At 49.1% G+C, this 15,489-nt stretch overlaps 1 protein-coding gene across 1 annotated transcript in view; it reads left to right on the top strand.

Annotated features, from left to right (window-relative positions):
* LOC137522196 (potassium-transporting ATPase alpha chain 2-like) overlaps window positions 1–15,489 on the top strand; it is a 120,657-nt gene that overhangs the window by 74,509 nt on the left and 30,659 nt on the right. Inside the window, exon 17 of the mRNA XM_068242227.1 lies at window positions 11,788–11,956. Coding sequence (XP_068098328.1) covers window positions 11,788–11,956 — 169 coding nt within the window. The remainder of the gene's footprint in view (window positions 1–11,787; window positions 11,957–15,489) is intronic.

Genomic DNA, 15,489 nt, shown 5'->3' with positions numbered 1-15,489 from the left:
GTGAATGCGAACAGAAATCCGCATTCACGCTCGTGAAACCCGGCGCTGAAGTCGTGGTTTGCAGAAATGCGTCAAACTATGCGGAAGTGACACATTGCAGGCCAATCAGAGTGCCCCAGCCAGGCCCTAGCAACCAATCACAGGTGGGGAGCTATGCCCTCCCCTTCTGAATATAAAGCGGCGGCCATGATGGAAAAGCTCTATCCTTGCTAGACTGTGGTGCTGAGAGGATTATCTCCAGGCCATTGTTATTTGAGCAAGTGCATTTATTGTGTTAAAAACAAAGCGTTTTTTTTGCTAACACTGCTCTTATACTGTACACAGTTAGCTAGTCAGTGAGTGATTGCTGTAGTTAGTTGTAGTCAGTGTAGTGTAGTGGGAGTGTGGGAGTCTAGTAATTATTTAACTGTGTGTAGTGCAGGCAGGTTCAGTGCTGCAGTGTAGTCAGTGTAGTGGGAGTGGGGATTATCTGTGTGTAGTGCAGGCAGGCAGGTTAGTGCAACTGCAGTGTTCACTTGTATATTCCAGTGACAGTTATACACTTGTACTATTTGCAGGCAGCCAGTCACACCGCCGGCGCCGCCACTCTCTGCCAGCGGTGTTCATTCATTCTGTCAGTGACCTTGTGCCGTGCCCAGTGCCCACTGCTCGCTCGCTGGCATATGAGCATCTCATTACACAGTGTGACATCCTTGTGTGCCCACTGCATCCTTCAGTGACCTAGTTGTATATCCAGTGCCCACTGCTGTGCCCACTGCATCCTTCAGTGACCTTGTACTGTGCCCACTGCATCCTTCAGTGACCTAGTTGTATATCCAGTGCCCACTGCTGTGCCCACTGCATCCTTCACTGACCTTGTACTGTGCCCACTGCATCCTTCCGTGACCTTGTACTGTGCCCACTGCATCCTTCAGTGACCTAGTTGTATATCCAGTGCCCACTGCTGTGCCCGCTGCATCCTTCAGTGACCTTGTACTGTGCCCACTGCATCCTTCAGTGACCTAGTTGTATATCCAGTGCCCACTGCTGTGCCCACTGCATCCTTCACTGACCTTGTACTGTGCCCACTGCATCCTTCAGTGACCTTGTACTGTGCCCACTGCATCCTTCAGTGACCTAGTTGTATATCCAGTGCCCACTGCTGTGCCCACTGCATCCTTCACTGACCTTGTACTGTGCCCACTGCATCCTTCAGTGACCTAGTTGTATATCCAGTGCCCACTGCTGTGCCCACTGCATCCTTCAGTGACCTTGTACTGTGCCCACTGCATCCTTCAGTGACCTAGTTGTATATCCAGTGCCCACTGCTGTGCCCACTGCATCCTTCAGTGACCTTGTACTGTGCCCACTGCATCCTTCAGTGACCTAGGTGTATATCCAGTGCCCACTGCTGTGCCCACTGCATCCTTCAGTGACCTTGTACTGTGCCCACTGCATCCTTCAGTGACCTTGTACTGTGCCCACTGCATCCTTCAGTGACCTAGTTGTATATCTAGTGCCCACTGCTGTGCCCACTGCATCCTTCAGTGACCTAGTTGTATATCCAGTGCCCACTGCTGTGCCCACTGCATCCTTCACTGACCTTGTGCTGTGCCCACTGCATCCTTCAGTGACCTAGTTGTATATCCAGTGCCCACTGCTGCGCCCACTGCATCCTTCAGTGACCTTGTACTGTGCCCACTGCATCCTTCAGTGACCTTGTACTGTGCCCACTGCATCCTTCAGTGACCTTGTACTGTGCCCACTGCATCCAGTGATTCATTACTAGCAACATGTCTGGCAGGGTTTCGCGGGGTGAGAGGAAAGGGAGTTCAATTGCCTCAGCCACTTCTGGGACTGCTCCACGTCCAGGGAGAGGAGGCCCAGCTGTACGTGGTCGTGATGCAGCAGAAAGGGGGGCAGCAAAGCCTGGGCCGAGTCAGCGGACGCCATTGTCCAAATATTTTAAAGTTTCTGGTCCCCGTGTGGTGGTTGAGCAAATGGAACCTGACGTACTCATGGACATCATGACTTCCTCCCAGACCTCTACTGTGAGCACCACTCCAAGCAGCAGCAGCAGCCAACGTCCCACGCTTGTTGTGACATCCACCCCAGCACCCACTGGTCAGCAGCCCTCCCAGGATGACAGCGTTCTGTCCCTCAGTCCGGCTTCTGGGAACCTGCTGATGCAAGAAGCTCAGGACTTACTGGGGACTGATGTGGCAGAGATTGAGATCGGGCCACAATCACAAGCGTTGTTGAGTTCTGGTGATGAAGAAGAGGGGTCTGTGTCTGGGGATGTAGGGACAGAAGAGGAGGCAGTGGAGTCAGAGGAAGAGCTGGATTATGAAGATGCTGCTGATGATGACGACGTTGTGGACCCTAACTATGTGCAGCCTGCTGAGTCCGTGGAAGAATGGTCAGAGGCAGAGCAGGATGACGAGTCACCTCGGCCTAGGCAAGGATATCGCCATATGTCAGGCAGGGGCAGGGGCATCGGCAGCAGTGGGCGTGGAGGAAGTAGACAGGACACTGCTTCAGCCGGCACCACCACCATGCAACCCTCGGCAACTACTACCACACATTGTTCCGCTGCACCCTCTGCTAGTGGGGGCCGCAGTAAATTAAAGTCACCAGTGTGGGATTGCTTTGAGGAATGTACTGATGACAAAAGGTATGCGGTGTGCAGGTTATGCAGCAAAAGATTGAGCCGTGGGAAAAGTCTGAGCAAGATGAGTACCTCATCCCTCCAGGGCCACCTGAGAAGCCGCCACTGCCGCGAGTATGCGGACTTTAAGAGGAAGCAGGCACTGCTGGCAGGGGTTCCTGAGAGCAGAAGGCCCACCAGCGCAGCAGCATCATCCCTCCCTCAGGGTCGTGAATCCCCCACAGCAGCAGCAGTAGTAGCACGCAAGCGCTCTTCCACCTCGGCTACTCAGGACACAGACATTGAGGCTGGCAGCCAGTGTTCGTCTCTCTCCTCTGTCTCCCCTGCATCCCAGCGTCGTCAGACCCTGCTGAGCGACACCTTTCAGGGTCTGACCAAGCCTCTGCCTCCAAGCCACAGGCGGATCCGCAAACTAAATGGCTTGCTGGCCCGGGCCATGGCATCACAGCTGCTTCCCTACTCCCTGGTGCAGGAGGGGAGCGCCATGCGGACGCTGCTCCAATTTGGCATCCCCGAGTGGCAAGTCCCCAGTCGCCACTATTTCAGCAGGAGCGCGATCCCAGCACTCCACAAGTTTGCGGTGGAAAACGTGGCCCGTTCCCTGGACTACTCTGTGGGCAAGCGGGTCCACGTGACCATGGACTCGTGGAGTAGCAGATTTGGGACAGGTCGCTACCTGTCCTTTACGGCCCACTGGGTGACACTGATGGAAGGGAGGGAGGACAAGAGCGCATCAGCCCAGCTAGTGGTGCCACCACGCGGGATCAGGGGGGATGCAGAAGGGTCCTGTCACGACACTCCCTCTGCACCCGGAAAGCAAGCCCGCCTCGGCAGCAGCAGCGCCAAGCCTCGGCACTGCCAAGCCCTTTTAAAATTGGTGACCCTGGGGAAGGAGAGGCTTACGGCCACCAACGTCCTGGCCGCCCTCAGGAAGCAGGAGCGGAGGTGGCTGACCCCCAGAGGCCTGGAAGTGGGGTATGTGGCAGCCGATAACGGGGCAAACCTGATGGCAGCAGTGCAGCAGGGAAACCTCCAGCACATCCCCTGCTTGGCCCACGTGCTCAATCTTGAGGTGCAGCGCTTCTTGCGCACCTACCAGGGGATGAGCGAGCTGCTGCAGGATGCCCGGGCGGTGGTACGCTTTTTCCGCTTGTCAGCCACTGCCTCTGCACTCTTGTCCACCTTACAGCAGCAGTATGGAAGGCCACAACACCAGATGATCATCGACATGCCAGTTCGCTGGAATTCAACTCTGGCCATGTTGGAGCGGCTGTGTCAGCACAGGCTGGCTCTTAGGGCCTACATGCTAGACCCAAGTGTCCCCAGCAACCAGCAAGTCCCCATGATTACTGCCACTCAGTGGACACTGATGCAGCAAGTATGCCTGGTGCTGAGTCCCTTCCTGGAGGCAACCAAGATGGTCAGTGAGGAGCGGGCCTCTGTGTGCCAGTGGGTGCCCTTGGTTTGTCTACTGGAGCAGGCAATGGACAATTTAATTGAGCGTGGGGATGAAGCCCTGAGGCAGTTGGAAGAACAGGAGCAGATGACAGCACAGTCCAGCTCAGAGGAGGGCTCACAGCAGGTAGTGGAAGAGTTGGAGGTCCCTAACCTGAATGAGGAGGAGGAGCAGAGTGCAGCAGGCGTTGTACGTGGATGGCGGTTTGAGGAGGACAACGACATGGCACAGGAAGAGGACAGGCATGCGTTATGGGACAATGGCGAGGACGAGGAAGATCTTGCTGGCAGGGCCCACTTGTTTCCCATGGCTGTGCACATGTTGCGCTGCCTTCGCAGGGACCCCCGGGTGATCCAGATGCGTTCAAGGGAGGACATCTGGATTACCTTGATGCTTGATCCCCGTCTGAAAGGGAAGCTGGGAGACTTAATGACGCCATCCACCACCGAGCAACGCACAAGGGAGTTGAAGGAGGCCCTTGTGCGCAGACTACTGGAAGCATTCCCCCAGCCTTCCACCCCCACTGTAACTGCTCTCCCAAGCCAGCAAGAGGTGCCTGCCATTGCCACTAGCAGCACAACAACAACCACCAGCAGCAGCAGCAGCAACTGGCGCCCCGGAGACCTGAAGAGCCTAAGCAAGAGCCTGTATGCAGTGCAGCAGCCCAGAACAGAGGTGCCCGCCACAGCATCCACCACCAACCAGCACAAGCAACGACTGACCACCATGGTGTCTGACTATATGGGGTCATCCAGCGGGCTCAATGACACCGACAGCCCCGTGGACCCCTTGGAGTACTGGGTCAAGAGACTGGACATCTGGAGCGAGCTTTCCCAGTATGCCCTGGAACTCCTATCCTGCCCTCCTTCCAGTGTCCTCTCAGAGAGATGCTTTAGTGCGGCCGGTGGCGTGGTCACAGAGAAGCGCTCTCGGCTCTCCCACGCCTCTGTGGACAAACTCACCTTCCTGAAAATCAACCAGGCTTGGGTGGAAGGTGAGTTCCTGGCCCCTATTGTCGGACACAGGGGGACATGAAGTGGCTGCTGCATGTGCTGTTGTTAACTATGCCTGCCTTTATAAAGACAGTTACTACCTGCCTAGTGCCTACCTTGGTTAATTTTTTGGTGTTATGGTACTACTACCAGTAAGTTGCCATGGTCCTCCTTCTGAGCTGCTGAACTGACCGCCCGCTTTGTCCTCCTGACTCAGTCGCTACTACACTCTGCGTTCACACTGCCCGGGTCACTGGGTGCATTTAATTTTTTGGCCAGCACTATGACGCTGTGCTACTACTACTACCACCAGTATGTTGCCATGGTCCTTCTGTGCTGCTGAACTGACCTCCCGCATTGTCCTCCTCCTCCTGACTCAGTCGCTTCCACCAATGTACTCTGTCTGCGTTCACACTGCCCGGGTCACCGGGTGCATTTAATTTTTTGGCCAGCACTATGACGCTGTGCTGCTACTACTACCACCAGTATGTTGGCATGGTCCTTCTGTGCTGCTGCTGCTGAACTGACCGCCCGCATTGTCCTCCTCCTCCTGACTCAGTTGCTTCCACCAATGTACTCTGTCTGCGTTATCACTGCTCGGGTCACCGGGTGCATTTAATTTTTTGGCCAGCACTATGACGCTGTGCTGCTACTACTACCACCAGTATGTTGCCATGGACCTTCTGTGCTGCTGCTGCTGCTGAACTGAACGCCCGCTTTGTCCTCCTCCTCCTCCTGACTCAGTCGCTACCACGGTACCACCAATGCACTCTGTCTGCGTTATCACTGCCCGGGTCACCGGGGTGCATTTAATTTTTTGGCCAGCACTATGACGCTGTGCTGCTACTACTACCACCAGTATGTTGCCATGGTCCTTCTGTGCTGCTGCTGCTGCTGAACTGAACGCCCGCTTTGTCCTTCTCCTCCTCCTGACTCAGTCGCTACCACGGTACCACCAATGCACTCTGTCTGCGTTATCACTGCCCGGGTCACCGGGTGCATTTAATTTTTTGGCCAGCACTATGACGCTGTGCTGCTACTACTAGCACCAGTATGTTGCCATGGTCCTTCTGTGCTGCTGCTGCTGCTGAACTGAACGCCCGCTTTGTCCTCCTCCTCCTCCTGACTCAGTCGCTACCACGGTACCACCAATGTACTCTGTCTGCGTCACCGGGTCACCGGGTGTCACCGGGTGCATTTAATTTTTTGGCCAGCACTATGACGCTGTGCTGCTACTTCTAGCACCAGTATGTTGCCATGGTCCTTCTGTGCTGCTGCTGCTGCTGCTGCTGCTGAACTGAACGCCCGCTATGTCCTCCTCCTCCTCCTGACTCAGTCGCGACCACGGTACCACCAATGTACTCTGTCTGCGTTATCACTGCCCGGGTCACCGGGTGCATTTAATTTTTTGGCCAGCACTATGACGCTGTGCTGCTACTACTAGCACCAGTATGTTGCCATGGTCCTTCTGTGCTGCTGCTGCTGCTGCTGCTGCTGAACTGAACGCCCGCTTTGTCCTCCTCCTCCTCCTGACTCAGTCGCTACCACGGTACCACCAATGTACTCTGTCTGCGTTATCACTGCCCGGGTCACCGGGTGCATTTAATTTTTTGGCCAGCACTATGACGCTGTGCTGCTACTACTAGCACCAGTATGTTGCCATGGTCCTTCTGTGCTGCTGCTGCTGCTGAACTGAACGCCCGCTTTGTCCTCCTCCTCCTCCTGACTCAGTCGCTACCACGGTACCACCAATGTACTCTGTCTGCGTTCACACTGCCCGGGTCACCGGGTGCATTTAATTTTTTGGCCAGCACTATGACGCTGTGCTGCTACTACTAGCACCAGTATGTTGCCATGGTCCTTCTGTGCTGCTGAATTGACCGCCGGCATTGTCCTCCTCCTCCTGACTCACTCGCTTCCACCAATGTACTCTGTCTGCGTTCACACTGCCCGGGTCACCGGGTGCATTTAATTTTTTGGCCAGCACTATGACGCTGTGCTGCTACTACTACTACCAGTATGTTGCCGTGGTCCTTCTGTGCTGCTGAACTGACCGCCCGCATAGTCCTTCTCCTGACTCAGTCGCTACCACCACTGCACTCTGCGTTCACACTGCCCGTGTCCACTGACAACTCTGCTGCGATGTCATTGCTAATTGCTGCAAAAAAAACAAAAAAAAAATTACAAAAACCTCTCTGGGGCCTTTTTGGCGTCAGCCACTCATCCTCCTCCAGCGGTACCTTCGCCGCCAAGTGTCATTGGAACTCGCCTTCACCTCTTTGACTGCTTAACGCGTATATCCCTTTTTAAAACCACTTATTACCAATTAATAGCCCCATTTAAAGTGTTGATTTCACTTTAAAATCCATTTTCTCTAGAAAAAAAAATTTGGGGGGAATTTTTTATGTTGAAGTTATGTTGCCCCTTATCACCTCGATAATCCATGCAATTTGGGGGATTGTAGCATGTATGGGGGCTTTGTTATTAACGTTAAAAGAAAATCCGCCTCCGGGCGGGAATCCACGCGTGATTACGCCATTCACGGCAGAAAATCCGCGTGGTTGCGTGGGCGCGAACGAAAATCCGCATGCGGCGGGGCCGAATGCGGATTTTTTTTTGCAACCACGCGGATTGCCGAATTCGTGGATGAGGCACATCCGAGCATCCCTGCTTGTGCTTTAAAGGGAGCATGGCCACAGGAGGATGTGAGAAGCCTCTGGAGGATCCAGAGGCTTTTCTCTACTTAGCTAACTTCTCTTCTTTAACTGTCCTTCAAATGATGTTGAATCCTGAATTACTTCAGAATCACTCATTAAATGTAATTAAGACCAATAATGTCCCTCAGACCTCTTGCACACTGCATGTGATTCCGATTTTTGATCTGATTCTGATTTATGATTCCGATTAAAAAACGTATTGCATGCAGTACATTTTTTAATCGGAATCAAAAATCGGATCAGATCAAAAATGGCATCTTTGGCAAAAGATTCCTGGCATCTTCTTTTACAGCAGCTTGTCTCACCGCAGCGCGGGCACATCTCGCGGCTGCTGTGCAGAGGCAAGAAACAGGAGAGCGGTTTTCTGTAGCAGCAATGTAAATCGCTGTTACCATGGGAACCACTGCCCTGGTTCCTGATTTTACAAAGCAGTCACGAGACACGCCCGCACTGCTTGAGACAAGCTGCTGTAAAAGAAACTGATGGAGCTTTGAGGAGAGGGGCCTACCGGGGAACATAAAAGAAGAAGTGGCCTCCAGCTCAAAAGGTAACACAAGGGGCAGCCGCCAGGGGAGGGGAGGAGCGGGCACAAAGGGCAAATATACTAACTATACTGAGGCAACTATACTAGGTATACTGGGGTGACTATACTACCGATACTTGGGCAACTCTACTAGGTATACTGGGATAACTATACTACCTATACTGGGGTAACTATACTACCTATACTGGGGCAACTATACTAGGTGTATTTGGATAACTATACTACCTATACTGGGGTAACTATACTACCTATACTGGGGCAACTATACTACCTATACTGGGGCAACTATACTAGGTATACTGGGATAACTATACTACCTATACTGGGGTAACTATACTACCTATACTAGGGTAACTATACTACCTATACTGGGGCAACTATACTATGTATACTGGGATAACTATACTACCTATACTGGGGCAACTATACTACCTATACTGGGGCAACTATACTCTCTATACTGGGGCAAATGGGGGGGGGGGGGGGGGGTTGCTGCCCAAAAGACCCCCCACCCCCACCCCCACCCCTGACTCACGCCACCACGCCCTCTAGAATCGCCCCCCATCCCCAAAGAAAATTTTGGTCTGGATAGCGGTCCACGGGTTGAAAAAGGTTGAAAAAGGTTTGCGACTCCTGGGGTAAACCACTGGTGTATGGTAGGTAATTCTGTCATTCAAAACTTCATAAAAAAACATGGTCCAACAAGTCATACTTGCATTTTATTAGTAGATTTGGTATCATTAAAGAGGGATTGTCAGCCACAAAATCAAATTCCATTTACCCACTGCTCTGTGTTTATTATGCAGCCTGCAACCTGACCCTGGAATGCAAGCATTCCAATCTAATCAGAAATATTTCCGCTGTAATAAATGTTATTTGGGACATTGCCGATGAGAAGGAAGCTGCCACCTCCCCTCCCCTCCCACATTCCTGGTCCTCATTAATTGGCTGAGGGCAGTTTAATGTGACATGAGGCCGAGAAGGGAGAAACTACTGAAATATGATCTATGCTGTGCTCCCATGTGTTTACAAAGCAAGCTAGATATGTCATTTGCAGTTTCTAGGAGAAAAAAAAATAGAGTAAGGGCTGGTGCACACCGAGCGGCTTTTTGGGCGTTTTCAGATCCGCTTGCGGCTGCGGATCTGCTTGGTCAATGTATCTCAATGGGGTGGTGCACACCAGAGCGGCAGGCGTTTTGCAGAAACGAAAAATGCCTGGGTGAGGCATTTTTTTGATTTCGGATGCGTTTCTGCCTCAATGTTAAGTATAGGAAAAACGCAAACCGCTCTGAAAAACGGCACTTCAGAGCGGTTTTGCAGGCGTTTTTGTTACAGAAGCTGTCCAGTAACAGCTTTACTGTAACAATATATGAAATCTACTATACTGAAAACCGCAGCAGCAATCCGCAAAACGCTAGCAAAACGCCTCATAAAAATAAAAAAAAGCGTTTAAAAATCTGCTAGCGTTTTGCGGATCTGCTAGCGGGTTTTGGTGTGCACCAGCCCTAACAGAGAATTTACATCAGGATTGGCTTCAGTCAGAAGAAGTAGAAATGGAAAATGCCAGGAATCGTTTTTTCTTTATTTACTATATAATTCACTGAAATCAAAACGTGGACAGTACAATACATCTGGTACGCAAGTAAAACAAGGATTTATCTACTTATATATGTGTTGTCTTTTTTTCCTGGGATAGTATGGCTGTGCTTGTTGCTTTAAGCAATCCTGCTGTTTAAAACCCACAAATTAGGTCACATCTGTTAGACTGCCTGACTATAATATAATACTGCTCATGTTTAAACAAGCAGGTAGTAAACACAAGCTAAGTGCATGCCACGAGCAATAACACTGATTATTGAGAGTTAATTGTTGCTCCTGAGCTATTGGCTAGGAGGCACTAATCTGATGATGGACCTGGTTATGCTGTATAGCGTAATTGCCACCGCACCAATGGTCATAGACGTGCAGGAATCCCATCTGGAGTCACAAGACACTGTAAATCACTCCATACGATTTGCACTAAAATTGGTTCTTTATTAGGATTTTCTTTAGAAGATCACAAAATTGGCCTAATATGTAACTTGGAATGTGGGTCTGTCCTGATTTGAAAAAGGATCGAGTATGCCCGAAACGCCTGACTATCATCTTTGACTTACCCACAGATGAACTTTTATGATGATTGTGATCTTTGAAAGAAAAGCATTATAAAGAACCGATTTTAGATGGTGCAAAGCGTATGGAGTGATTTACAGGACCTGATTATGCTGGAATAGAGATTTGCCAGGTGCTAATCAGAATTCTGCCCAGCCTATCAATAGGGATGGTCATTGAGAGACAAATAATTCCACACTAATGCACATTTTAGAGTAAGTTTATGCAAAAAGATGCAGCTTCAAAATGGAAGGCAGCCGTTGCATTTATTTAGTCAATTTCAATTTCCCAGCTGCATACATTTGCATAATATTACCATGAAATTTGCATTTTATTAACCAGGCAAAACACTAAAAAGGTAAGAGCTCACTTCCAAGCAGCACCTGCCTTATAAGTCTGCAGAAGCCGGTCAGAAAATTAAAGGCATAGTATGTGCATTCAAACTGCAGTACCAAAATTATGCAAGGGCTGAACTGACTCTACTAAGGCCTCAAAATTAAAGGAAGACCCTCAACTACACATAATAGGTGGAACTCTAGTAATGATAAAACAGCTTGGATGAAAATTACATTCAGTTGGACTAATTGCATACATTTGCATTCAGTTGCCCTAATGGAAGACGTTAGCCTCCAAAATGGTGTGCATGTAAAGGCATTCCGTACTAGATCCTTTCACCTTGATGAGGTTCATCCGAGTCAAGGGGGCCCTACCACTAATATGTAACTTGAAAGTAGGGATGATCAATGAGATGAAAGTATTTCCAAGTTTATGCAAATTTTTAGGCAAATATATGCAGCTAAAAAATGAACCAATCAAGTTCCACCTAGGTTTAAATTGATTGGTCCATTTTACAAGCTGAAATATTTGCATCTCATTAATCATCTCTACTTGGAAGCCAATTTACCTGTGGGATTTAAAAAAATGCAAACCCAGAGGTGTGCAAAACAGGTGGGCCCCGGGTGCTCATACCGCCCAAGACCACGCTCTGCCAGCTACATCTCAAGGGGGGCAGGAGCAGTGCAGACAGCCCCCTAAACTGCTCTAATGACCTGGGGGGACCATCCACTATTAGCCCAACCCAACCACTAGGGAGATTACTCACAATTCTCCCCCCACCCCCCCACCCCCAAGGTATTTATTAACCAGACCTGAACTGGCATTTGCCAGCTGCTGGTTAACTAATCTTTAGGGCCTACACATTTTAATGTCATTAAAAATATAAGCATTGCATCATGTTTTCTATCTATCTATCTATCTATCTATCTATCTATCTATCTCAGGGCGCTATTGTGGCTGTTACTGGAGATGGAGTTAATGACTCCCCAGCATTGAAGAAAGCCGACATCGGTGTTGCTATGGGAATTGCCGGATCAGATGCTGCCAAACATGCCGCAGATATGATTCTTCTGGACGATAACTTTGCTTCAATTGTGACGGGTGTAGAAGAAGGTGAGAGAGGAGCATTTCTATTACAAAATAAAAAATAAAATACAAAAATCTTCATACTATAGATGGTCCTGTGTCTGATCTTTGTTTTAGAGGATGTCAAGCCAGAGGCACACTGTTACTCACTTGGGGCTCGATTCACAAAGTGGTGCTAACCTAGTTAGCACGCCTAAAGGCTTTAGGCGTGCTAACTAGGGTGCTAAGTAGTTAGTACGCACAAAGCTTCAAGAAATCGCGCGCAAAGTTTTGCACGCAAGACTTTACGCGCGTAAAGTTTTGCGCTGCGTGGTGCGCGCGAAAGGTCACACTGTTCGCGTGATAAATACGCTTATTGAAGTTGCGCAGCACAAAACTTTATGTGCGCAAAGTTTTACGCGCGTAAAGTCTTGTGAGCAGAACTTTGCACGTGAAAAGCTCTTTTAGGCTAAGGGGCTTTTCACAGGCGTGCTAACACTTTGCACCCTTTTGTGAATCAAGCCCTTGGTCGTCATGCCTATTTGTATCCAGATTGGTGTGCACCATCCCATTGAAATACATTAGCCAAGCATTTTCAGAGGCGGCAGAGGTTTTGAAAACGCTACCAAAAACACTTGGTGTGCACCAGGCCTTCTTCAGTCAACTGTTATTAAGCACCCTAAAGCTGGCCACTAATGATACAGTTTGCCTAATGATCTATTACGAACAATTCATCTGATGAATGATTGTAAATGATCGTGTGGGACCACTAATGGACAAAAATCTCCTAACCAATCCGATCAGATTGACGAGATTGAACCGTAATTCAGATCAATTTCATTAATCTGATCGAATTGGTTAGAAGATTTTTGTCCATTAGTGATCCCAAACGATCATTTACAATTGTTCAAAGGAAGAATTGTTCATAATAGATTGTTCTGCAAATTGAATCATTAGTGGCTACCTTTAGAGTTTACGTTTGGGATATTGGCCACCACGCTTCGTGAGCTCAGATTGTTATTATCACACATAGCAAATGCAGCTGACTGGATTTCTGGTAATTTATCTCTGTCACTAATAGTAAGTAAAACTGAGCCCACAGTGATCTCTGAAACAATACATGCAAGACCTGAGGATAAATCTGATGTGTTCCAGACATCGGGCGCCATGGGTCTCCTACAGAGAAGTCCTGATCAACTTATCCTGACATAGGGCTTGATTCACAAAAGTGTGCTAACACTTAGCACGCCCGTGCAAAGCTGCTTTGCACGTGATATCATGCGCGTAAAGTTATGCACGCATTACATCGCGTGCAATCCAGCTTAGCACCGGCGTGCTAAGCATACACTCTAATAGGTTAACACGCGAAGCACCGTAGTTATCATGTGCAAATTGATAGCATAATATTGCATAGCATAATATTGCCCCTGTTTAACTCTCTAGTAAGGCCACATCTGGAATATGGAATCCAGTTCTGGGCACCACATTACAGGAAAGATATTGCAGTTTTAGAGCAGATGCAGAGACTAGCAACAAAACTGATACGTGGGATGGAAGGTCTCACTTACCAAGAAAGGTTAGATAAACTGGGTTTATTTAGTCTAGAGAAAAGAGGGGATCTAATTAACATGTATAAATACATCAGAGGACAATATAGAAACTTGTCGGATGAGCTTTTTGTCCCTAGGCCTTCTCAAAGGACTAGAGGACATGATCTGCGCATGGAGGAAAAACGTTTTAGCCATTTATTTAGGAAAGGGTTCTTTACAGTCAGAGTGATTAAGATGTGGAATGTATTGCCACAGGAAGTCGTTATGGCAAACTCTATACCTGCATTTAAAGGGGGCTTAGATGCTTTCCTTGCGTTGAAAGACATCCATGGCTACAATTACTAGGCAATGCCCAATGATGTTGATCCAGGGATTTTATCTGATTGCCATCTGGAGTCGGGAAGGATTTTTTTTCCCTTTTGGGGCTAATTGGACCATGCCTTGTAAGGGTTTTTAAGCCTTCCTCTGGATCAACAGGGATATGTGAGGGAGTAGGCTGGTGTACTTTATTTTCTGGTTGAATTCGATGGACGTATGTCTTTTTCAATCCAAATAACTATGTAAACTATGTAAAATTGCACTTATCGTGCATCTGGCGTAACGCCATATGCGCGCTAAAACTTAGCACGCGAACGGCATAAACTTTGCACGTGCAAAATGCTTAGCACGCAAGTTTGCACTGCAAAGCCTTAACACGTGATAACTGAGCTATCACCGGTTAGTGAATCGAGCCCACAGTGTATTGTGACTAGGCATACTCACAGATCTTTCTTGCATGGCCAGTTGAAGCTCTAATAGGCCCTGTGGCAAAGGTAACCACTTGGCATCTCCCCCCCCCCCCCCCCTGCAGCAGATTCAGCCGGGATCCCCTGCGCTGCTGGACCCCCCTTAGCAATCACCCCCCTCAACTCTATTATGTTCCCCAGGCTCCTGCCTGATCAGCATTGTAACTCACCTGTCCCTATGTGCTGCTCCATCTGCACCTGTCCCGACGTCCTGCTCTATCTCCATCCAGCTGGCTGCCTCTTTTCAGTGACCCGGCGCATGTTATTGCATAATGACATGTGATGGGTCAAAGAGAAGAGGCAGCCAGTGGGGATAATCAGCGCACCAGGACAGGTGAGTTGCAATGCTGATCATGCAAGGACTCGGGGTAAACAGTAAAGTTGAGGGGAGGGCCAGAGTCCAGGGGGCCCAGCAGCACTCGGGGGCCCCTTAGTCTCAATGGTAACACCGTCCCTGCTCTGTTACATTGTCTTGATTTGTTTTGTCTTGAGTTTGTGTACCTGAAAATTTGGCCTAAATGATAGATCAGGAGGCTTAGCATTGAATTCCTGTTTGTATATCTCATATATCATTTGTAAGATGGAAATGCAGACATCAAACCAACAAATGTTGATTCGGGTAATACCTTTAACCTCCCTGGCGTTATGATTATTTCCAGATTTAGGGTCTAAAAGCCATGTCATTTTTTCATAAGCTTTTAGACCCTAAAAATAAGAAGAAAAACATACCTCAGAGAGGTCTGCAGCAGCTCCTGCATGAAACTCACTCAGGCACGGGATTACCACCCTGTTCTGCGGCATTCCGTCCCGAGCCTGACTCGGGATTACCGCTATGGACTGTACACGGTTTATTGCAAGCTTTCAAAAGCGTGAAATAAACCATCATTAGTAGTTAGTCATTAAAGGATACATGAGATAATAAAGTCATCCTGAAGCTTTACTAACCAGGGGCTTCCTCCAGCCCCCAGAAGTTTCTGTGTCGCTTGCCGCAGTTCCGATGTCACCCAGTCTTCTGGTGTCCCTTCCTCAGTAGCGGGAGCGTGCGAGCACAGCTCAAAGTCCCATAGCACTGTGCCCAGGGCCAGTTCTCTCATGCAGCAAGGTGAAACATTTTCATCAAGCGCAGAGATTACAGGGGCAGCATGTTTGTACTGTGTTTACACTAACAGTATGCAGTCAGAGTAGGAGAAGCGAGAGGAGAGTGAGGTAAACAGGTTATCATTGGGGAAAAGCAGCTTGTTGTGCT

This window comes from Hyperolius riggenbachi, chromosome 6 (genome assembly GCF_040937935.1).
Source record: "Hyperolius riggenbachi isolate aHypRig1 chromosome 6, aHypRig1.pri, whole genome shotgun sequence".
NCBI classification, from domain to species: Eukaryota; Metazoa; Chordata; class Amphibia; order Anura; family Hyperoliidae; genus Hyperolius; species Hyperolius riggenbachi.
This window is presented reverse-complemented; position numbering and strand designations above follow the sequence as displayed.